Genomic DNA, 21,382 nt, shown 5'->3' with positions numbered 1-21,382 from the left:
GCGGTGCCAGTCCCGCTCCGCTCCGACCGGATCCAGGCCGGGTTCCGGGGCGGTCCCGGTCCGGCCCGCTCGGCTCCAGCCCGGGCTTTGCGCCGGGCCGGGAGGGGGGGGGGTGGGGGGCCCGAGCCGGCCCGGGGGATCCATCTCGGGCTCCGGTTCCGATCCGGATCCGTGCCCCGATCCGGCCCGGGCTTTGCGCCGGCCCGGCTGGGGTCCCGGTCCCGGTCCCGGTTCGGCCCGGCCATGGCGGCCGAAAAACCCGGTGCGGAGCGCGGGGAGCGGGATGGGGGCGAGGGGCGGTGGGGGGCGAGGAGGGGGGGGGGGGGGGGGGGGGGGGATGTCGAGTCACGCGTGTCCGTGTCCGCGGAGGCTGCGCGCGGATGCTGCGTGTGTCCCGCGGGGTGTGTGTGTGTCTGTTGCACACGCGTGTGCACATGCCGGGGGGGTGGGGGGGTTGGGGGGGGGGTGTCTCAGGCGGCCGGGGTAGCCCCCTCCCCCCCTCGGCGGTGTCGTGCCATAAATAGCTCCGGGGTGCGGGGAGGGTGACCCAGAAACAGCCGCGGGGGGGGGAGGATTTGGGTAGTTCTGGGTGTCGCCAGGGTTTATGGGGTCTGGGGGGGCCCCTGTGATTTGGGGGGGGGACACATTTGGGGGTCTCAGGGGGACCGAGGGGGTTGGGGGGGGCGCTGGGAGCTCGGGGGAGCCCTTGAGGGTTCCTGGGGCTGGGGGGGGGGGGGGGGGGGATCTGTGGGGTGGTGTGTCACGGGGAGGGGGGCCGCTCGCTCTGACGCCCCTTTCCTCCCAGCAGTGCCGGAAGGGGCCCCCCACGCCTCGCCCCCCCCCTACGGGCCGCCGGCGCCACCGGGTCCGGGGGGGGGCATGGGGGCGGCCACTCTGCCGCGGGGGGGGCTGGCGGGAGCGGCCACGCTGCCGCGGGGGGGGCCGGGGGCCATGGGGGCGGCTGGGGCGGCCACACTGCCTCGGGGGCTGCCGGGGGCCGGGGGGGGCCCGCACGCCGCTGTGCACGCGGCCACACTGCCCCGGCCCCCCCCCGCCGCCCCCCAGCCCTACGGGGGCCCCCCACAGCCCCCCCTGCCCTACGCGCCCCCCCCCTTCGCCCTCCAGCTCCAGCCCTGCACGGCCTATGTCCCCGTGTACCCCGTGGGGCCGGTGAGTGGGCGGGGCCTGTGGGGAGGGCGGGGCCTGCGGGGAGGGCGGGGCCTGCGGGGAGGGGCGGGGCTGCAAGGAGGCAATGGACAGGGTGGAGCTGGCAGGGAGGAGTGGGACCAAGGGAGAGGGTGTGGCCAATGAGGGTGTGGCTCATGGAAAGGGTGGGGCTACATGGGCATGGCTCTGGGGAGGGACTATAGGGAGGGGGAGTGGCTTGCGGTGGGGCAGGGACCAAGTGCTGGGGAGTGATGGGAAGGGGAGGAGCTTATTGGGGTAAGGCCTGCAGGGACAGGTGTGGCAGCATGGGGTGTGGGAGGGGGCGTGGCCTCTGCGATAGGGGCGGGGTCAGAGCCTGCACTCCAGTGCAGATAGGGTGTGGCCCGTGGGAGGAGCCTCACGCAGGGCATGGCCACTCCAGGGGCATGGCCCTGCTGTGGCCCCACCCCTGACCGCCCTCTCCCACCCTCTGCAGGCCTTCGGGGCGGCCCCTCCCGGCCCTGGCCCCGGCCCCCTGCCCGGCCCCGTAGGGGTGCCGGTGGGGGGCACCCTGGGGGGGGCTGTGGGGGCCCCCATGGGGGTCCCAGCGGGGCTGGAGGGGCGCCGGGCGCCCCACGACTACCTGCCCATCGCCGTCCTCACCACCCTCTGCTGCTTCTGGCCCACCGGCGTCGTCGCCATCGTCAAGGCCGTGCAGGTGGGGGGCCTGGGGGGGTGTGTGTGTGCCGAGAGCCCCCCAGTGCCCGCGGGGGCGCAGGGCAGTGGGAGGCGGGTGCTGACAAACCCGCTCCCCCAGGTGCGCACGGCGGTGGCGCGGGGGGACATCGTCTCGGCCGAGATCGCCTCGCGGGAGGCACGGAACTTCTCCTTCATCAGCCTGGCCGTGGGCATCGCCGCCATCGTGCTCTGCACCATCCTCACCGTCGTCATCATCATTGCCGCCCAGCACCACGACAACGACTGGGAGCCGTAGCCACGGGGCCTCAGCGACCGCCCGGGGACCCCCTGCCGCGCCCCAGCCTGCGGCATCGCCCGGGTGATGCCAGGGATCACCTAGCGATGGCCTTTGGCATCGCCATGGCAACGCTGGGCATCCTAGCAACGCCCTAGCAATGGCTTGGGTACCAGAGACCCTCAGCGTTGCTGTGGCAACAGCACTGGGCATCCCCAGCGTCACCCGCGTCTCCCCTGGCAACGCCCGGGAGTCCTCACGTCGCCCCAGCAACGGGAACAACCCCCCCCCGGGATCCCATAGCAACACCCTGGCAACAGGTTCAGCATCGCCATGGCAACGCCTGACCCCACCCACCCCCCAGCCCCGCCCCCAGGGCTCCCGGCGGGCTCCCAGGATGCTTTGTGGCGGGGCCCGCTTCATCTGCATGCCAAGACCCGCCCCCCCGCCCCCTGTGACGCGTTTCGCTGCTGACGGTTCAATAAATCTCTATATTGATACGGGGGGGGGGGGCATCTCCATGGCAACCACTGCAGACTGATGCTGCTGCGGAAGCGGGGCCGTCATTAGCAGTCGCTAATTGGCGGGGGGGGACACACCCCTAGCATCCTCCACGGCGAGCGCACTCACCCCCCCCTCAAGCCCTCGGTAACGACCCTGTTCATTCGGGGGGTCGGGGCCCTCATCGCGGGTCCCCCTCCCCAAACGCCATCTCCATGCCAACAGCCCCCGGCGCGGCGTCCCGGGGGCGATGCCGCACCCACCCGCGCTGCCCGTTCCCTCACGAAGCACCCGCTGGTTCACAATCCCGTTTATTACCGGGAGGGCCGCCCCCGCCAGCTCCCTCCCGGCGCCCCCGTCGGCGCCTCAGGCGAAGAGCCGCCCCAGGCGCCGCGCCAGGCGGGCGTCCCTCTCGCGGGCGGCCCCCCGCACCCGGCGCAGCTCCCGGCGGGCGCCGGCGTGTCCCGGCTCCTCCCGCAGCACCAGCGCCAGGTCGGCGGCCGCCGCCTCGAGGTCGCTCATGGCCGCCGCCGCCAGGGCCCGCCGGAACCGGGCCTCCAGGTGCCCCGGGCGCAGGGCCAGCGCCTTGCCCGCGTTGGCGGCCGCCGCCGCCGGCAGCCCCAGCCGCAGCTGGCAGAGCGCCAGCCCGGCGTGCAGCTCCGCCTTGGGCCGCGCCAGGGCTGGGGGCAGCGGCGGGGCCCCCCCGGCCGCCACCGCCGCTCGCAGCGCCTGTGCGTAGGCCCTGGCCGCCGGCCCCGCCGCCCCGGCCCCCAGCAGCGCCGCGGCCCGCTCCTGCCTCGCCAGCACCTCCCGCCAGCGCCCGCCCGGCGCCTCCTCCCAGAAGGGGGGCGCGGGGGAGAAGCCCCCCAGCCGCACCCCCAGCGCCGCCGCCGCGCCCGCCGGCCGCAGCCGGGCCCGCTCGCCCGCCGCCATGGTCTCCAGGCAGGCGTCCAGCGCCGCCGCCCAGCGCCCCTCGCCCCCTCCCAGCCGCAGCGTGCGCCACCGGCCGCCCCCGGCCCCCGCCGCCAGCGCCCCCCACGCCGCGGCCGCCCCGCCCGGGCCGGCGGCCTCCAGCCGCACTCGGCAGCGGGAGCCGGGCCCGGGGCGCCCCAGACCCCGCCCGCGGCGCAGCACCCGCTTGGCGAAGGCGGCGTCGGGGCTGAGCCACCAGCCCGGGGGGGGCCCGGACCGCGCCCAGGGGTCCCCGTCCGCCCCCTCCTCCTCCTCCTCCTCCTCGTCATCGTCCTCCTCCTCCAGCTGCCCCCAGCCTTCCTCCCCCCCCCCCTCCTCCTCCTCCTCGTCCCCCTCGGGCGCCCGCAGCCACGCCTCCTCGCACGACCAGTCCCAGGGATCCGCCGCCCCATTGGCTGGGGCCAGCAGGGCTGCGTGCTCATTGGAGGGCTGCCCCTGGCGGGACGATGCCCCATTGGATGGATCCAGGAGGGCGGCGGGAGCATTGGTGGGATCGCGGCATTCTGCCCTCTCACTGGTTGGCAATCCAAAGCCGTTGTCCTTATTGGTTGAGGCTTCAGGCACCGTGTCCTTATTGGCTGGGACGTGTAGTACCGTGTGCTCATTGCCTGGGCCTCGCAGCTCTACGTCCTCATTGGCCGGTGCTTCGAGTGCCGCGTCCTCGTTGGCTGGGTGCTGCGCCCCTTTGCTCTCATTGGTCAGGTCACGCGGCTCTGCCTCCTCATTGGTCGTGCCCTGAAGCCCAACAGCCTCTTGGGCTGGGCCCTGGCACCCCGTAATCTCATTGGCTGGAGATTGGGGCCCAGTGTCTTCACGGGCAGGGCCCTGCGGGCCTCCTCTCTCCTCATTGGCTGAGTCTCCAGCCGCTCGCTCCCCATCCAGCTGGGCATTGGCTGAGCCACAGCTCCCCCTTCCCTCATTGGGCGAGCTCTGCTGCGGCACGACACCACTGGGCGGCTCCTCAACCACGCCGCCTCCCCTGAGCTCTTCATTGGCCAGTACCGGGCTCCCTCTCTCCTCACTGGACAAACCTCTGGGTACTTGCTGCCCATTGGCCGGCTCTGCTACCGCAGCTTCGGCCCCATTGGCTGCTCCCCTCAGTACCACCTCCTCATTGGCTGAATCTTCTCCTTCCATTTCCTCTTCGGCCAATCGCGTTTCTCTGGCGCTGGCCTATGAGAGAGAAGGGGCGGAGCCTGATGGGAGGGGGACCCCGGGGCCCGGGCCCCCTTCGCACCCCCCGGGGAGACTGCCGCCCGCCCACCCCCCCCTCTCTCCAGGGGACCCACCAGGCGTCCGGGCCCTTCCCGCTCCCACCTGGGCGAGGACCCCGGCGTCTGGCAGCCCCGCCTCCTTGCGTCACATCCGGCCACGCCCCCACCTAGGCCGCGGCCCGCCTGGGCGGGGTTGCCATGGAGACGCCCACCTTCCCCCTGCGGGCGGGTCCTACCGGAGCCGGTAGAACGGACCCAGTCGTCCGGCGGGGCGGGGCGGGGATGCGGGGCCCAGGCGTCCGGCGGCGGCGCTGCCCCTTTAAACGCCGCCGGTGCGGCCGAGAGGGCGGAAGACCGCAGTGCGCATGCGCAGCCCGCCCCGCCTACGCCGCGCATGCGCAGAGCCCGGCCGGGCGAGCCTCCGGCTCCCATTGGGCGGTGGCGGCGGCGCCGATTGGCCGGCGCGCGGGGGACGGGGCGGGCGCGCGGGGCGGGGAGCGGCGGGCGGAAGATGGCGGCGCTGGCGCCGGAGCTGCTGGTTCTGAGCGACGCGGGGCGATTCCGGGCCGACAACCTGCTGGGGGCCGAGGACTGGGGTAGGCCCGGGCGGGGCAGGGCGGGGCGGGGGCGCCGCTTCCGCGTGCGCCGGGGCAGGGCGGGGCCTGGCGGAGTGGGCCGGGCCGCTCCGCGGGAGGAGCTTGCCTAGGGCGTGGTCCAATGGGGCGTGGCTTAAAGGGGGCGGGCCCTGGGTGGGGTTGGAATTAAGTCAATCGGGGCTGTGGTCTGCTGTTTTGGGGACGGGTTTTTCGTGTGACCGCCCCCCCCCATTCGCCGCTCCAGATGCCACTCTCTACAGTTGCCTTGATGACAGGCTGGAGCCCGCCCACCTCTTCCCTTCCCTGGACCCCGACCCCATGGTAAGCCCCGCCCCCTCCGTTCAAGCGCCACCCTCCCCGAGTGGGGTCTTCCTGGCCCCGCCCCCTGTGGCCTTCGAGACCCTCATTGCCCCCCGCCCAGTTCGACTGTGCCTTCGAGGGGGGCGAGGCCGCCAGCCCCCCCGACCCCCCGTGGGACCAGGAGCCCCCCAGCCTCTTCCCCGGTGAGTGGGGGGGCAGGAGGGAGGTCCTGGGCGTCCTCGGGGGGGGGTACCGTGGGCCGGGGGGGGTGTCACGGTGTGGCGAGAGGGGATGTGGGGGACCGGGGCGGGGATCTGGGTTTGTTGGGGAGAATCTGGGGGGTTACAGGACGCCAGGGGGGCCTTTGGGGCGCAGCGGCAGCAGGGGGATCCCCGCCAGCCTCCTGTCCACGCCCCCCCCGCAGACCTGCAGGTGAAGTCAGAGCCAGGGTCCCCCACCTCGTCCCACTGCTCCGACTCCTCCGGCCTCTCCTCCGCCTCCGAGCCCCTAGCCTGGGTATGTTCCCCCCACCAGTGCCCTGTTGTCCCCCGCTGCCCCCCCGCCCAGCTTTCCTCATCTCAGCCCTGTCCCCGCAGGCCCCCAGCCCCCCCGAGCTGGGGGTGAAGACGGAGCCGACTCCTCCGCTGCCCTGCACCCCTCCCGATGCCGGTGAGCTGGGGACAGACAGATGTTGGGGGGCACCAGGGGTTCCTGCCACCCCCACCCACTGCACTGTGCTGTAGCAGGGAAGACGCCGCGGGCTGTGAAGGCAGAGGGGGCTCCCCCCAGCCGCCGGACCCCCCCCATCCAGCCCAAGCCCTCTGGGGGGGCTACCGTGCCTGGGGGGGCCACCCCAAGTCCCCCCCAGACCATCCTGCTGCAGCCGCTGCCTGGAGCTGCCCCATCCCTACCCGCAGCCATCACTGGTAGGGCTGGGGCCAGGGGAGTTTGGGTGTGCTGGGGGCATCTGGGGCAACAGGGAGGGGCTTGGGGGAGCCTGAGGCCGTGGGGGAGGCGGTTGGGGGGTCTGGAGTGGGGGGGAGCACGGGGGGGGTTGTGGGAGTTCTGAGGGGTGCCGGGCCTGTGGGATGAGGGGTGCTGTGGGGGGTCTGTGAGGGGCAGGGAGATGGGGAGGGATTTGGGGGTGATGGGGAGCCTGGAGCAACGGAGAGGTGTTCTGGGGGCCCTGGGTGAGCGGGGGGCTTTGGGGGTCCGCAGTGCCGGCCCCTGCGGTGCTGCTGTCACCGGCCGAGCTGTTGCTGCCGGGTCTCCTGTGCCTGCCCCCCCCTGGCCGGGGGACCTCTCGCACCCCTCCCGGCCCCCCCAAGCCCGAAGCCAAGACCATCGTCCCAGCTCCCGCTCCCGCCCCTCCTGGCCCCCAGGAGGTCGACGTGAGTACTCCCCCTGCGTGACCCCCGGTCCCCACGTCACCCTGACTCCTCGGAATCCTCCCCCCCCCCGCTCCCTCTCCTGGGCGTCCCCTGACCCTCCCGGGCCGGCCCCCACCCCCGTGCGTCCCCACAGTGACCCTTCTCCCCCAGGGGTGCCCCTCCCCATGGGGTTTCCCCCGTCCCCCCCGGGCGTCCCCCTTCCCTGGGACCCCCGGGGTGCCCCCCCGCCGGCCCCCCCGGTGACCCACGGGCGCAGGCGAAGGTGCTGAAGCGGCAGCAGCGGATGATCAAGAACCGGGAGTCGGCGTGCCAGTCGCGGCGCCGGCGCAAGGAGTACGTGCAGGGGCTGGAGGAGCGGCTGCGCCAGGCCCTGGCCGACAACGACCGCCTGCGCCGCGAGAACGGGCTCCTGCGCCGACGCCTCGACGCTCTCCTGGGCCAGGTGGGGCTGCGGGCGCGGGGCTGGGGGGTCCCTCTGCTCGGCCACACCTCGGCTGTGCCCCCCGTGCCCCGGCGGCAGCGTCCCCCCCAGCTTGTCACGGTGCAGGCCGGGCCGCCCACCCTGTGCTCCCCCCGTCGCGTAACAGCGCAGCCCACCGCCGGGGCGTGAGGGTCTCGGCGACAGGCTGCGCCGTGGCGGGGGGGGGGGGCGGCGGGACCTGCCGTTACGCAGAGGGCGGCTGCCCCGTGGTGGAGGGCTTTGGGGGCCGCGCTGTGAGCCGCCTGGGACACACCCTTGTGGGTGTGCAGGGGGGCACCAGAGACCTCGGGGGGCTCTGCCTGACACCCCCCCCCATCAACATCCCCTTCCCCGTGCCCCCAGAGCTCGGAGCTGCGCCCCGTCCCGGGCCCCCGCAAGCTGGCCTGCCTCGCCGCCCTCCTCCTCTTCCTCGCCTTCAACCTGGGCCCCTTCAGGTGGGTGTTGGGGGGGGACCCCCCTGCGGCTGCCGCCATCCCCCTGCCCCCCCCCCCTCAATGCCCCCCTCCCGCAGCCTCATGCAGCCGCCCCCCGCCGAGCCTCGGCGCCAGCCCCCCCCGCGGGGCCGCCGGCACCTCCTGGGGGTGGCTGAGGGGGGCCCCCCCGCCACCGACCCGCCCCGGATGTGGGGACCCCCCCTGGGGCCGCGCCAGGAGCCCGCCCCCCCCGGCAGGACTCCTTTCAGGTACGTGCATCCCCTCGACATTGCTCTTCCGTTGCCCCCCCCCCCCCCAAACTAACGGGACCCGCAATGCAGCTCCCTGCCCCCACCCCGAAACCCCTGGGCCCCCCCTAACCCCCCTGGCCCCCCAGGAACGCCTCTCTGGGCGCGGTGACGCTGCGGGAGCTGGACGGGCTGTTCCGAGCGTCCGACTGTCGCCGCTTCAACCGCACCGAATCCCTGCGGTGCGTTGGGGGGGGGGGGTGGGGAAAGGGGAGGGGGGAGTTGGGGGGTGGCACGGAGGACTGAGGGGGGCTGACGGCCAATGGGTGCGGGGGTCCTGTGGAGGGCATCATGGGCAATTTCCCAGCATGCCCTGGGGTGGGGGTCGTGGGAGGGGAACGTAAGGGGTCCCTGCGAACCTCCCCCCCAAACCGCTGCCCCCCCATTCCCGGTCTCCCAGGCTGGCGGACGAGCTCAGCGGGTGGGTCCGGCGCCACCAGATTGACCGACGGAAACCAGGGTCCCCCCCCAGGCCCTCTCGCAGCCAGGTCAGGGGGGTCCCCGGGGTGACGGGGGGCCCTGGGGGGGTTCTTGGTGATTCCTGGGTGTCCACAGTGGTGTGGGGGGGTCCCCACAGCTGTTCAAGGGGGCTCAGGGTGGGGGGCCAGGGTCCTGTGGGGGGGTGCAGCATCCCACAGGGGTCTTTGGGGGGGTTCTGGTGCACTGGGGGGACACCGGTGGGGTTCTTGGGGGTCGCTGGGAGGTCAGGGGAGGTTCTGGAGGAGTCCCTGCTCCCCCTGAACCCCCCACGGCAGTTTCAGGCTTCACCCCCCTGGAAGGCACCAGCCTCCTCCCGCCTTGTCCCAGCAGCCCCCCCCCACCCAGAGAGGTGAGAGACCCCCGGAGCACAATCCCCCCACCCTTCCCACATGCTCCCCCTCCCCTTGTACCCCCACCCACCCCTATTTCCACCCCAAACCCACCCACGTGTGCTCTCTGTGCCTCCACCCCACCCCTGACCCCCCCACGTCCCCCCAGGGCCCCCCCCGGGCAGCTCCAGCTCTACCGCCCTGACCGGGCTGAACCCCATTTCCTGGCCGCCATCGACCGCCGCGAGGACACGTTCTACGTCGTCTCCTTCCGGCGGGTATGGGGGGGATGGGGGGAAACTGGGGGACCCAGGGAGGTCTGCTGGGGGTTGGGGGGGGGTCCCCAATGCCGTGTCCCCCCCCCAGGACCACCTTCTGCTGCCGGCCATCAGCCACAACAAGACGTCTCGGCCAAAGATGTCACTGGTGATGCCAGCGGCCGCCCTCAACGGTCAGCAGGGACTCCCCAACCCCCCCATGTGCTGCGGGGGGGCCCCATCTCCCAGGGGGGGCGCCAAAGTCCTCAGAGTCCCCCCCGTTGCACCCACAGGATCTCATGTCTATGGCAGGGGTGGGGGGTTCGGGGCGGGGGGAGAAGGGTGGGTTGTCCATTTTCTTGGGGCTCCCCGTGCTGGGTTGGGGGGTCCAATTGCCCCAGGGGGGGCCTCACAGTCACCTGGTGGGGGGTTCCCCGTTGCACTGGGGTTTCCCCTTTCCTGGGGGTGGGAGTTGGGGGGGGGTTTCTCTCCTCCCTGGGGGGTCCCCAGCTGACCACTCCCCCCCCCCCCCAGAGAGCCTGTCGGGGCGCGGGGGGGGCCTGGAGGCCATGATGCAGGTGGACTGCGAGGTGATGGACACGCGCGTCATCCACGTCCGCCGCCGGCCCCCCCCGGCCAACCGCAGCCGGGCGCCCGCCCCCCCGCGCCCCCCCCGTCGCCCCCGAACGCTCTACCTGGACACCGGTGGGTAGCCCCGCCCCCTCGGCGGCAGGCCCCGCCCCTGGGAGCCAGACCCGGGATCAAGCCCCACCCTCAGGGTAAGCCCCACCCATTGGGATCAAGCTCCACCCACCAAGGTGTGAGCCCCGCCCATGAGGGAACAAGCCCTGCTCCCAACGTGAGGCCCCGCCCTCTGCAAGCACTTACCTGAAGAGCTCCGCCCCTTATTGTCCCTTAAAGGGGCAGAGCCCTTGCTCCGGCAACCCCCCCCGGGGCCGTTTTCTACCCAGACCAATTAAAAAAAAAAAAAAAGAAAAGAGAAAAATGAAAATATGTCCTTGTCTGGGCAGGGGAGGGATGTGGACATCTGAACACTCCAAAACAGACTGGGAGGGCAGCTTTAATCAGGTTTGGGGGAGATAGGGGCAGCAAAACCCCATGGGGGTACCCAGGTCCCCTGCAGCATCGAGGGGGGGTCCTGGAGCCCCCCAGTCCCATTGAGCCCCCCAGGGTCAGACGCTGAGGAGCCAGAGGAAGAAGGCGACAGCAATGAAGAGAAAGACGGAATCCAGCGAGGTCGGTTGGGGGTCTGCAGTGTCTCCTGTGGGGGCGAGACACCCAAAACTCCGTCAGTGGGGGGCGCCCCGTAACACCCCCACTGGAAGGGAGAACTCTGAAACACCCCCTGCCTCAGGAGCACCCCAAGATTGGGACCAGAAACATCCCTGATACCAAGGGGAGATATCTGGAGGCGCTTCGGGGGGGTGTCTTTATCCCGGGGAGATGCTGGGGGGATCCCCTTGGGGCAGTTTGGGGGGTCCCGGGGGAGACGTACCTGTGCCAGCGGTGGGGGGATGCAGCGCCGCATTGAAGAGGGCGAAGGGAAACGCCCCGAAGCTGAAGGCGACGTGGAAGCTGCTGCCAGGGCCAGTGGGGGGCACCTGGGAGGGTGACAAGGACACAGGGCTGCGTCACTGAGGTGGGGGCACCTGGGGGACTGTGCTGGATGGAGGGGGGCACGGAGCAGGTAGGGGGTGGTGGCAGGGGTAGGGGCAGTATGTTGGGGGCTGTATCACCTTGGGGGAGTCATTGTGGCACTTGGGGGGCTCGGGGGGGGGAACGTGCTGAGGGTGAGCTGCAGAGCAGAGGGATGGGGGTTGCTGGGGGGGGCAGGGGGTCACTTACCCCCTGGCTCTCAGGCTCCGGGCGCTGCCCCCGGGGGCGGGGGGGTGTCTCCAGCCTGGGGAGGTGGGTGAGGAGGGGCCAGGCCCTCCACACCCCATAGCACTGCCCCCCGTCCCCATACGCCCCCCCCCCCCAGCCCCTCCCCACCTTCCTTTCCCCTTGCCGAGTGCTGCAACCCCGCGCGGTCTCGTCCTCCCCTCCTCACCCTACCCCCGCCCAACAGCCCCCCCATAAACCCTCGTCCACAGCCTCCCGCGGCCCCCATGGATCCCAAGCCCCCCCAGCCCCCTCAGCGGGGCTCCCATCTTCCCCCAACCAGCTCCCGTCCACCTCCCTGGGGGTCCCAGCCCCCCCATCCCCTCACGGGTGGCCCCAGCGCCCCACACCCCTCCCCAGCCCCGGCCCTCCCCCAGCCCCTCACCGGGGGTCGCGGCGGGCGCTGTCCCGCCCGTAGAGGGGCACGACGGTGTCACGGCTGATCCCAGCCCCACAGACAGCGCAGCGGGGCCGCGTCAGCAGCCACTGTGGGACCCACAGCGCTGCCCCACGGCACCCATGGCAGCGGTTCCCAGCCCCACCCTGGGGCACCGCCAGGCCCAAGGGCCGGGGCAGGCCCGGCCCCGCAGAGGGGGGTCACTCACCTGGTGCAGGCAGGGCCAGCTGCAAAGGGGAGACCCGTGTCAGAGCCCCGCGGCCGGGGCCCGTCCCCGCGCCCCGAGCTCACCCCGCGGCCCCATAACCCGCCCGCAGCGCCCCCTCGACCAAGCCTCGCCGATCGGCCCGCCCACGGCCCCGCCCCTCACCAGTACAGGTGCCCGCAGCGGCCAATTACGGCGTCGCGCGCGGGCTCCAAGCAGAGGTTGCAGGCAAAGGCGCCGGCGCCGCCACGGTTTGGCCCCTCGGAGCCCCCGTCCGGCGCCCCCGCGCCCTCCGCCATCTTCTACCTCCGCGCAGCCCCGCCTGCCCCGTCCCGCCGCGCCCCATTGGACGCCCCGCCCGCCAGTCACCGCCCGCCGGCCTTCCGCTCCCTTTAACCGGTGGCGGGGAGCGGAGCCCCACCCCCCAAGAAGGCGGTGCTCGTTCGGCGCGTCGCTATTGGGTGGAGCGATCAGCAGTCAAATCCGCTAGCCCTGCTTACTGGCAACGGGGAGGCGCCGCCTCTTTCTATTGGTCCAACTCTCCGCCGCTCACCTCCTCCTGAAGGGCGGTGCCCCCAGGGGGCGGGACGGCCGGCGCTAATTGGCCGCGCAGCCCTAACGGGCCGGGGCGCCGCTCAATCAACGCGCAGGCCGGCTCCCGCCGTCCCGCTGTTCCTCCACGGGGACGGAACAAGATGGCGGCAGCGTTGCCGTGGCGACGCGCGGCCCCGCCCACCCCCGCTCCCCCCCCTCGCCGCCGTGCCTGGTTGCCACGGGAACGGCGCAGGGCGGGGGGCGGGACGCGCGGCCGGCGCGGCCGGCGCTCATTGGCCGTCGGAGCCGCCCGTCAGCGACGCCGCTTCCGCTGCCGCCGCCGCCGCCGCCGCCGGGAAGGGCCCGCGCCGCCGCCGCAGCCGCCGCCCCGCCCGGCCCCGCCCGGTACCGGGCAGCGGGGGGAGCGGGGCCGGGGCCTGGGGGAGCCTGGGGCGGTGCTGGGGGTCCCGAGGGGGGCGGGGGCCCGCGGGCCGGGGCGCGGCCTGGGCCGGGCGGGGAGGGGGGGCGCCGCCCCGGGCCGCCGCCGCCGCCCCCGCCCCCGGGCCCCTCCCGGGTGGCCCCGCCCGGCCCGGCGTGGGAGGGGCCCGGCCCGGCGGCGCCCCAGGGCCCGGGGGGGGCCGGGAGGGGGCCCCGGGGGGCCGGGGGGGTGCCCGGGGGGCGGCGGATGCCCGCAGTGGGGGGACGCGGAGGTTTTGGGGCTGGAGATGGGGGTTTGGGTCCCTGCGCGGTGGGAGCGGGTCGGGACCCCGCAGCGTTTTGGGGTCAGACGAAGGGGTTCGGGGGCTGTGGGTGATGGGCGCGGGGGTCCTGGGGGAGGGCGGGGACCCGGGGGGGTCTGAGGGGGGTCCTGGCACGTTTGGGGGGTCTGGGCAGGTCTGCGCGTCCCATCAGGGCTCAGGCATCCCCGTGGGGTCGGGGGAGTCCCAGCAGGGTCTGGGGGGGGGCGCTCCGGGGGACCCGGGGTCCATCCCCCTCCCTGACACGGCGGCCCGCAGGCGCCATGGAGGTGACGGTGGGGACGGCGGCGCTGGCGCTGGCGCTGCTGCTGCTGCCGGTGCTGTACGAGCGCAGCGGGTCCTTCCGCTTCTTCTGCAAGATGGGCTTCTACAACGGCTGGATCCTGGTGCTGGCGCTGGTGGCCATCCCGCTCTGCGCCCTGCGCGGCCGCGACGTCGAGAACATGAAGTAGGGGCGCAGGGCTGGGGGCGCGGGGCTAGGCCGCCCCCCTTCGCCTCCGGGGCCTCCAGGAGGTGGAGTTCGGGGGTTGGCGGGGCGGCGGCCGCGGGGGTCCCCGGCGTCACCATCTGTCCCCGCCAGGATCATCCGGGGGCTGATGCAGCACGTGAAGCACCTCTACGGCATCCGGATGGCGGTGCGGGGTGCCCAGCACTTCCCCCCGCGGCAGCCCTATGTTGTGGTCAGCAACCACCAGAGCTCCCTCGACCTGCTGGGTACGCCCGCTGCCCCACGACGCTGCCCCGCGGCCGTCCCTCAGCCCTGCCCCGTGTACCCCGTGCCCCCTCCTTACCCACAGCGAGCACCGGGGTGCGTCTGCCCCACGGCACTGCTCCCAAGCCTGGCCCCAGTCCTGTGGCCACCCTTCGACCTCTGCTGCTGAGCCCCCACCCCGCGGCTGCCCCACAGCTGCCGTGGTCCCAGGGATGCCGGGCCGCTGCATGCCCATCGCCACCCCCGGCCCCATAGCTCCCCCCTAGCCCCACGGCAGCCCCCCGGCTAACGCCAGCCCCCAGGGATGATGGAGGTGCTGCCGGACCGGTGCGTGCCCATCGCCAAGCGGGAGCTGCTGTACATGGGGGCCGTGGGGGTGGCCTGCTGGCTCGGCGGCATCATCTTCATCGACCGCAAGCGGACGCACGACGCCATCAGCGTCATGGCCGAGGCCGCCCACACCATGCTCAGCCAGGACGTGAGTGGGGTGCTGGGGGGCTGCTGGGGGGCTGGGGGTGGCCTCGGGGTGGGGCTGGCCTGTGGGGCAGCCCCGGCTGACCCCGTGGTATTGTGGGGCAGCCCCGGCTGATACCCTCCTTGCTGTGGGGTGCCCTCGGCCTCACCGTGCGTCAGCCCCCTGTGTCCCCCCAGGTCCGGGTGTGGGTCTTCCCCGAGGGGACGCGCAACCACAGCGGCTCCATGCTGCCCTTCAAGCGGGGTGCCTTCCACCTCGCCGTCCAGGCCCAGGTACGGGGGCGGCCGTGGGGTGGCCGTGGGGCGGCCATGGGGCAGCGCCCCTCACCCCCCACGCACCCCCCAGGTCCCCGTCGTCCCCATCGTCATCTCGTCCTACCAGCACTTCTACAGCAAGCAGGAGCGGAGGTTCACGGCCGGTGAGGGGCTGGGGGGCACGGGAGCATGTGGGGAGTCAGGGGCACACGTGGGACTAGGGCAGTCTTGGGGTACATGGGTTTGGGGGTGCTGGGGGGGGGCATTGGGGCACATGGGGAGTCCAGGGGGCAGCTGGAGGGGTGGCTGGGGGGCACATACGGGTCTGGGGAGCCAGGGATGCTGTGGGGGGATACGTATGGCTTTGCGGGGCACGTGGGGTACATGAGAAGAGCTTTAGGGGTGCTAACGGGTGGCTGTGGGGTGCACGGAGGAGGGTGTGGGGGGGTCCCCACACCCAGGGGGCTGCGGGGCGGCTGTGGGGCACCCCCCGACTCCCCGCCCCCAGGGCAGTGCGTGATCCAGGTGCTGCCCCCGCTGCCCACCCGGGGGCTGGGCCCCGCCGACGTCCCGGCGCTCACCGAGCGGGTCCGCGCTGCCATGCTGGAGGCCTTCGAGGCGCTCTCGGCCGAGCTGTGCCCCACGGCGCCGGCCCCCGCCCCCCAGTGACCCGCCCGCTGCCCCCCGCGGCTGCCCGCTGCCCCCCGGCGCTGCCCGGCCCCACAGCGGCGGGGACAGGGGCTGACCCTCAGCTGGAGCGCGGACGGACCCGCAAGCGGGGCACGGGCTGACCCACGCGTAGAAGACGGACGGACCCGCGGCGGGGCACGGACCTGCGAGCGGGGCACGGACCGACCCAGGGGCGCGGAGCAGCCCCAGGCGGGACCTGTCGGAGAGGCGCGGCCTGCCCCACGGTGGGACACGGACTGAGCCCCGAGCGGGCACGGAGCAACCCACGGCGCGTGGACCGAGCCGCGGCAGGAGCTGTAGGGAGAGCTCGGACAGACCCGCGGCAGGACGCGCAGCAGGGGCGCGGCCTGACCCGCGGCGGCACCCACAGAAGGCTGACGGAGTGACCCATAGCGGGACCACGGTATGACCCACTGCGGGACCCCACGGACCGACCCACTTCAGACCCCAGAGTGGGGGGATACCCACGGACTGACCCACTCCAAACCCCCGCGGGGGGGGAAAAACCCCCAGACTGACCCACTCCAGACCCCCGCGGGGGAAAAAAACCCACGGACTGACCCACTCCAGACCCCCGTGGGGGCAAACCCACGGACTGACCCACTCCAGACCCCAATGTAGGGGTCCCAGGGACTGACCCACGGCTCCTGGAGGGACACAAGGCTGCCCCCCTGCAATGGCCAGTGCTGTTTGGGGACTGGGGGGTCCCAAGCCATGGGGCAGCATGGGGGGGATGGGTGCTGATTGGCTGCCAGAACAGGCCCCGCTCCCTTTTTAGGGGCGATGCCACATATTTATTGGGGGGGGGTGGATTTTGCCAAATTTCCCTCCTGCCCCTGGCTCGGGGACCCCTTGCTTTTAATAAACGCCCCCCAGTTGTGGCGCCTCGTGATGTCACGGCGGCTGAGCAATGATGTCGTCGGAGGGATCGGAACGGTGTCAGCCAGTCTTGTGCCCGAAGCCGTTCTTCCCGCCCCCACAGTCACCTGGGGGGCACACGGCGGGGGGGGGTTAGGGGAAGGGCGTGAGGGTCCCAGGATGACTTGGGGGGCTCTCTGTGTGGCCATAGGGTGCCTGGGGGGGTCCTGTATGGATCTTGGGGGCGTCATGGGATGCCACAGGGGTCCTGGGGGTGTGGGCTGACCCAGGGAGTTCCCTCGTGCCTGGGGGTTCTGGGGGGGTTCACTCACAGGCCCCCAGTCGCTCCTCCAGGTCCATCAGCTGCTCCCCCAGAGCCTCCACCCGGTCCAGGTACCGCAGGGGCCCCCCCAGCGCCTGCTCCACACATGGTGGGGTGGGGGGCTGTCAGGGGGGGTCTGAGTCCCCCCACACCTGCCCCACACGCTGGGGGGGGTGAGAGCCCCTCCAGCACCCACTTACAGGGCACAGGGGCCCCCAAACCCCTCCCTGGCCCCACCTGCTCCAGTGCCTCCATCCGCTCCTGCAGCGCCGTCAGTTGGTCTGAGAGGGGTCCCGGGGGGGGTGCTGGGGGAGGTGGGTGACCCCATGGAACCCCCTGTCCCTCAGGGGACCCAGGCGTCTGAGGGCTGCCCCCCACCCACTCACAACAGACCCAGACGCCCGGGACCCCCACCCTCCCCCAGGGAGCCAGGGGTTCCCCCTTCCTCACCCCCTCCCAGGGTCCCGCCCCATCTCCGAGCCCCCCACCTGCCCCCCCCGACTCACCCTGCTGGCAGACGAGGCTGGGCCGTAGCACCCGTCGCTCCACCCGTCGCGAGGCCACCCGGTACGTGGTGCTGCGGGCGCCCGTGTGGGACACAGGCGGCTGTACCCCCCCCCCCACCGCGGGGACCCCATTTCTGCTGCCTCCCAAGCGCCTGGGACCCCCCCCCATCCCCCGGAACCCCACTTCTGCTGCCTCCCAAGCGCCTGGGACCCCCCCACATCCCCAGGAACCCCACTTCTGCTGCCTTCCAAGCACCCAGGACCTCCTGCTCCCACCCCCGGGGACCCAGGACCCCCCGGGGACCCCCTGTCCAAACCCCCCCCCCCCCGCCATGGGACTCAGGCATCCGGGGACCTCCCCCAGGTCTCCACACCCCACCCTACCAGGGACCCACCAAGGGGCTCTACTCCCCCCTCCCAGGGGTGCAGGTGTCTAGAACCCCTCCCCATCATTGCCCCCCCCCCCCGGCCCCGTCCCGGGGGTACCGGTAGGTGCTGCAGACGCGGCCCCCGCAGAGGGTCAGGTAGGGCCGGTGCTGGGCCTGGGCGAAGGTCTCGCTGTGGGGCTGGGGCACCCACTGCAGGCGGCGAGCGCAGCCCCCCCAGCTGCGGGGCGGGTCAGTGGGGCACCCCACGGGGGAACCCCCCCCCACGGGAACTCCCAGGATGCTCCAGAGGGGGGTTCCTGGGACTCCCCTGCCCCACAGGGACCCCCTCGGGATCCGCCCCCCCCGCCCCACAGGGACCCCCCCCCCCCCCCAGTCCTCCTCCAGGCCCTACAGCCTTTGCCCAGCCCCCCGCACCCCACGGCCCCTCACCTCTCCAGGGCCCCCCCCGGCAGCACGACCCCCAGGGCAGCCCCCCACAGCAGGGCAGCCAGCATGGCTCCGCAGCGGGGACCCGGGCGTGCGGGAGCGCCCGGCTGCCCCCCACCTCCCCCAGGGACCCCAGCGGCCCCCTCCTCCCCCCACCCCGCCACCCCACAAAGGGCCCTTGTCCCGCCGGACCGGGACGTCTGCGGAGGAGGCACAGGCGCCGCTTTGTGCTGGGCCAGACGGGCCCCCCCGCAGCCGAGGGGCCCCCAGACCCTCTGGGGCACAGGGGGACCGTGGGGCATCGCCGTGGGGCGCGGGGGGACGCGGGGGGGACACGGGGCACCGCCGTGGGGCAGGGGGCTGACACGACGGGTGGGGCCGGGATTGGGACGTTTTGGGCCAGAAAACGCTTTTTTGGGCCCTTTGCCGCCAGCACGGAAAAACTTTGTGTAAATGGCCCGAAACCCCGAGGGTTTGGGGGTCTCCCCCCGCCCCCGCTCTTTAACAAACATTTTTTGTTCTCCGTCACCCCAATTTTATGGAGATTTTTGCGGCTGGATCCGTTCCCCCGGGGAACGGTGCTGACGGGCCCCCCCCGGGACCCCCCTCCACGGCTTGGAAACCCCCCCCCGGGACCCCCGCCCCATTTAAGCTTTTCCCCACGGCTTCGGGGGGCACCGGGCTGCGCTGGGGCTTTGGGGTCCCCCCAACCTCGCCCCCCCCAGGCCCCCCCAGCGGCCGGGGCTCCCCGCGATGGCGGGGGGGTTGACTCTGTGCTCGTGTCCCGCGGGGGTCGCGCGCGGACGAGGGGCGGGGGGTGCGGGGAGGGGGGTCCCGGGATGCGGGGGGGCGGCAGCGCGGGCGGGGGTCGCGCGTGGGGCCGGGGGGGGGGCGGGATGCGGGGGGGCGGCGGGGGTTGGGCTTCCTGGGTCAGCGCCGCCGCCGCCGCCTCCATTGTCCGCGGGGCCGCGGCGGCAGCGGCGGGAGCGGGACGGGAGCGGGACCCCGGAGCGGGACCCCGGAGCGGGACCCCGGAGCGGGAGCGGAGCCCGGAGCGGGGCAGCCCCGGCCCCCAAGCCCGGGGCGGCCGGCAGCATCACCCCCTGCCCCCGCCCGGGCTCTGCCCCGGCGCAGGTACCGGGGGTCTCACTTCCCCCTCCCACCAAGGGTACCGGGAGTCTCACCCTGCGCCCCCCCCGCCTCCCCGAGGGAAGGTACCGGGGGTCTCACCCCCTTGCCCAGCACAGGGATTGGGGGTCTGACACCCCCCCCCCCACCCCCCCCCCCCCTCGCTTCAGGAACCTCGGGTCACACCCACACACCCCGTGGGTAGCGGGGGACTTGCACCCGTGCCCCAGTGCAGGTTCCAGGGGTCTCACCCCCCCCCCCCCCCCCCCCCCCCGCTGCAGGTACCGGGGGTCTCACGGGATGCGGTGCTTGGGGTGACGGCCCCAGGCCTGGCCATGTCCCCCCGCAAGGCCAAGCGGACCAGGGGACAGCCGCCCGAGGGTGAGGCGGTGATGGCGGCGGCGGCAGCAGCAGCCCCCCCCCGGGCCTCCCCAGGCATCCGCAAGCGCAAGGACTTCGTGGCGCAGCCAGGGGGGCGGGCAGAGGAGAGCCCCAACATCTGCGTGGAGTGCGGGCAGAGCTTCGCCCAGAGCTCTGGCCTCGCCAGCCACCGCCGCAGCCACGCGGCCACGCAACCCCACCGCTGCCCCGACTGTGGCAAGAGCTTCGGCGTCAGCTCCAGCCTCAGCCGCCACCGGCGCATCCACACCGGTGAGAAGCCCTTCGCCTGCCCCGACTGCGGCAAGAGCTTCAGCGACAAGTCCAACCTCACCCAGCACCGCCGCGTCCACACCGGCGAGAAGCCGTACCGCTGCGGCGACTGCGGCAAGAGCTTCAGCCGCAGCTCCCACCGCAAAAAGCACCTGCGGCACCTCCCGGCCATCAAGCGCCCGCCGCGCTGTGGTACCCAACCACGGGACGGGGCGGCTGGCAGCGGCGCGGGGCCGGCCAAGGCGCGGCGGAAGACATCGGCACTCAACACCTGCGGCGAGTGCTGGCAGAGCTTCGGCCAGAACGCTGATCTGGTGAAGCACATGCGCATCCACACCGGGGAGAAGCCCTTCCAGTGCGGCCACTGCGGGAAGCGCTTCAGCGTCAGCTCCAACCTCTTCCGCCACCAGCGCATCCACACCGGCGAGAAGCCCTATGCCTGCGCCGACTGTGGCAAGAGCTTCACCGACAAGTCCACCCTCACCCAGCACCGCCGCACCCACACCGGGGAGAAGCCCTACGTCTGTGGCGTGTGCGGGAAGGGCTTCAGCCACAGCTCCCACCACAAGCGCCATGAGAAGATCCACCGTGGGGACGGGCCCCTCCTGGCCTTCACACCCCGTCCCTTCTGAGGATGGTGGGGGCCACGGTGGGGCCAGTGGTGCCGGGGCGCGGCTGCCAGAGAGTCCCAGTGGCAGCCCTGGGGATGCTGCACCGAGGGGACCCTCTCCCCCAGGGACACCCACCTCTTCTAGGAAGCTCTTAATTACCATTTTCTACCTTGGTTTGTCCCGTGGGGGTTTCCCCTCTGGTTCTGTGGGGGGGGCTCTGCAAACTGACCAGTTCCCTCACCCCGGCAGGTCGCAGTTCCCCAGCCCTGCGCTTGGTGCCACCTGAGCCGCCGCAGCAGCCCGGTCTCCTGGAGGTGGAGCCCCCCTCATCCCATCCCATCCCATCCCATCCCATCCCATCCCATCCCATCCCATCCCATCCCATCCCATCCCATCCCATCCCTCCCACTGGGTTTTGCCACCCCCCAGGCCTGGGGGAATAAATCCCAATGGAAAACCCAGCACTGGCTCGTCTCTGCCAGAGCCACTGTCGCCGCCATCCTACGGCACCGGTAGCACCAGCTGCTCCGGCACTGTTGCTCCCCATGTGCAGGCAGAGTACCCTAAATGAGGCTTTTTGGCGGGGGGTGGTGGTGGTGTGTGTGTTCGGAGCAGTATGGACCCTCCACGCTCCCTGCGGCTGAGCCAGCTCGGGCAGTGCCCCCCAGTCCTGCTCCCCAAAACTGCACCCTGGGGGAGCCGGGAGAAACTGGTGTGCAGAGACAGGAGAGGGACAAAGGTGGGGGGAGCCCCCCCAGGTTCCCCCTTGCCCAGCCCCGGGGTGCGGGAGGAGGTTGCTGCCCTCTGGGGCTCCTGCGCTGGGGTGCCCGCCGTGGGGGGGGGGACGGCAGGGGGTGCTGGGACCCCCGTGAGCGCCTCCCCGGGGGGATGTCGGGTGTCGGGGGGGGCTGTCGCGGCTGGGGCGGGGGAGGATGTCGGGGTTTCAGCTTCCTGGGTCAGGCGCTGCCGCCTCCATTGTCGGCCAGAGCCGGGCGGAGCCGCGCGGGCTGCTCGACGCCCCCTCCGTAGCCCGGCCCCCCCCAGGCAGCCGCCGCTGGGATCGCGGGAGCGGCCCCGGCCCTCCCCCGGCCCGCAAGTCCCGGGATTCCCCGACCCTGGGCGGGGTCTTCCCGGTTGCCCCCCAGACTGCGGGTGAGCGCGGGGCCTCTGGTGGCCCCCCCCCCCCCCCCCGCCCTGACCCCC

At 73.1% G+C, this 21,382-nt stretch overlaps 7 protein-coding genes across 11 annotated transcripts in view; 4 read left to right on the top strand and 3 right to left on the bottom strand.

Annotated features, from left to right (window-relative positions):
* LOC141972579 (uncharacterized) overlaps positions 1 to 21,382 on the top strand; it is a 710,276-nt gene that overhangs the window by 686,498 nt on the left and 2,396 nt on the right. The window contains exon 13 of the mRNA XM_074930473.1: positions 19,427 to 20,089. Within this exon, the coding sequence (XP_074786574.1) occupies positions 19,427 to 20,089 (663 nt within the window). The remainder of the gene's footprint in view (positions 1 to 19,426; positions 20,090 to 21,382) is intronic.
* On the top strand, positions 100 to 2,584 carry PRRT1 (proline rich transmembrane protein 1). Of its 2 annotated transcripts, none has more exons than XM_074930571.1 (4): positions 100 to 262; positions 806 to 1,170; positions 1,643 to 1,864; positions 1,964 to 2,584. In XM_074930571.1, the coding sequence occupies exons 1-4, from the start codon at positions 244 to 246 to the stop codon at positions 2,138 to 2,140; spliced, it is 783 nt and encodes a 260-aa protein (XP_074786672.1). In that variant the 5' UTR covers positions 100 to 243; the 3' UTR covers positions 2,141 to 2,584. The 2 variants fall into 2 exon arrangements, with proteins under 2 accessions (XP_074786672.1, XP_074786673.1); XM_074930572.1 differs by having other exon boundaries at positions 101 to 262; positions 809 to 1,170; positions 1,964 to 2,582.
* Positions 2,906 to 5,128, bottom strand: FKBPL (FKBP prolyl isomerase like). Its single transcript, XM_074930596.1, has 2 exons — positions 4,910 to 5,128; positions 2,906 to 4,765 (listed from the first exon to the last, which is right to left on the bottom strand). Exon 2 carries the CDS (start codon positions 4,727 to 4,729, stop codon positions 2,987 to 2,989), a length of 1,743 nt encoding a protein of 580 aa, XP_074786697.1. The 5' UTR covers positions 4,730 to 4,765; positions 4,910 to 5,128; the 3' UTR covers positions 2,906 to 2,986.
* On the top strand, positions 5,292 to 10,337 carry ATF6B (activating transcription factor 6 beta). 3 transcript variants are annotated; one of them, XM_074930510.1, is made up of 16 exons: positions 5,292 to 5,402; positions 5,647 to 5,723; positions 5,824 to 5,905; positions 6,127 to 6,218; positions 6,299 to 6,371; positions 6,449 to 6,628; positions 6,921 to 7,093; positions 7,350 to 7,535; positions 7,917 to 8,008; positions 8,086 to 8,256; positions 8,385 to 8,477; positions 8,696 to 8,783; positions 9,051 to 9,124; positions 9,274 to 9,382; positions 9,471 to 9,555; positions 9,896 to 10,337. In XM_074930510.1, the coding sequence occupies exons 1-16, from the start codon at positions 5,318 to 5,320 to the stop codon at positions 10,072 to 10,074; spliced, it is 1,839 nt and encodes a 612-aa protein (XP_074786611.1). In that variant the 5' UTR covers positions 5,292 to 5,317; the 3' UTR covers positions 10,075 to 10,337. The 3 variants fall into 3 exon arrangements, with proteins under 3 accessions (XP_074786611.1, XP_074786612.1, XP_074786610.1); XM_074930511.1 differs by having other exon boundaries at positions 6,446 to 6,628; positions 9,057 to 9,124; XM_074930509.1 differs by having other exon boundaries at positions 6,446 to 6,628.
* RNF5 (ring finger protein 5) lies at positions 10,427 to 12,194 on the bottom strand. Its single transcript, XM_074930587.1, has 6 exons — positions 12,031 to 12,194; positions 11,869 to 11,887; positions 11,649 to 11,749; positions 11,228 to 11,282; positions 10,878 to 10,983; positions 10,427 to 10,643 (listed from the first exon to the last, which is right to left on the bottom strand). The coding sequence occupies exons 1-6, from the start codon at positions 12,162 to 12,164 to the stop codon at positions 10,555 to 10,557; spliced, it is 504 nt and encodes a 167-aa protein (XP_074786688.1). The 5' UTR covers positions 12,165 to 12,194; the 3' UTR covers positions 10,427 to 10,554.
* On the top strand, positions 12,546 to 16,003 carry AGPAT1 (1-acylglycerol-3-phosphate O-acyltransferase 1). Its single transcript, XM_074930549.1, has 7 exons — positions 12,546 to 12,804; positions 13,416 to 13,605; positions 13,738 to 13,871; positions 14,172 to 14,347; positions 14,521 to 14,616; positions 14,690 to 14,762; positions 15,107 to 16,003. The coding sequence occupies exons 1-7, from the start codon at positions 12,561 to 12,563 to the stop codon at positions 15,265 to 15,267; spliced, it is 1,074 nt and encodes a 357-aa protein (XP_074786650.1). The 5' UTR covers positions 12,546 to 12,560; the 3' UTR covers positions 15,268 to 16,003.
* Positions 16,158 to 17,881, bottom strand: EGFL8 (EGF like domain multiple 8). 2 transcript variants are annotated; one of them, XM_074930590.1, is made up of 6 exons: positions 17,793 to 17,881; positions 17,461 to 17,580; positions 16,975 to 17,045; positions 16,706 to 16,773; positions 16,479 to 16,590; positions 16,158 to 16,274 (listed from the first exon to the last, which is right to left on the bottom strand). In XM_074930590.1, exons 1-6 carry the CDS (start codon positions 17,855 to 17,857, stop codon positions 16,228 to 16,230), a joined length of 483 nt encoding a protein of 160 aa, XP_074786691.1. In that variant the 5' UTR covers positions 17,858 to 17,881; the 3' UTR covers positions 16,158 to 16,227. The 2 variants fall into 2 exon arrangements, with proteins under 2 accessions (XP_074786691.1, XP_074786692.1); XM_074930591.1 differs by having other exon boundaries at positions 16,479 to 16,563.

This window comes from Athene noctua, chromosome 34, assembly GCF_965140245.1.
Source record: "Athene noctua chromosome 34, bAthNoc1.hap1.1, whole genome shotgun sequence".
NCBI lineage: Eukaryota > Metazoa > Chordata > Aves > Strigiformes > Strigidae > Athene > Athene noctua.
This window is presented reverse-complemented; position numbering and strand designations above follow the sequence as displayed.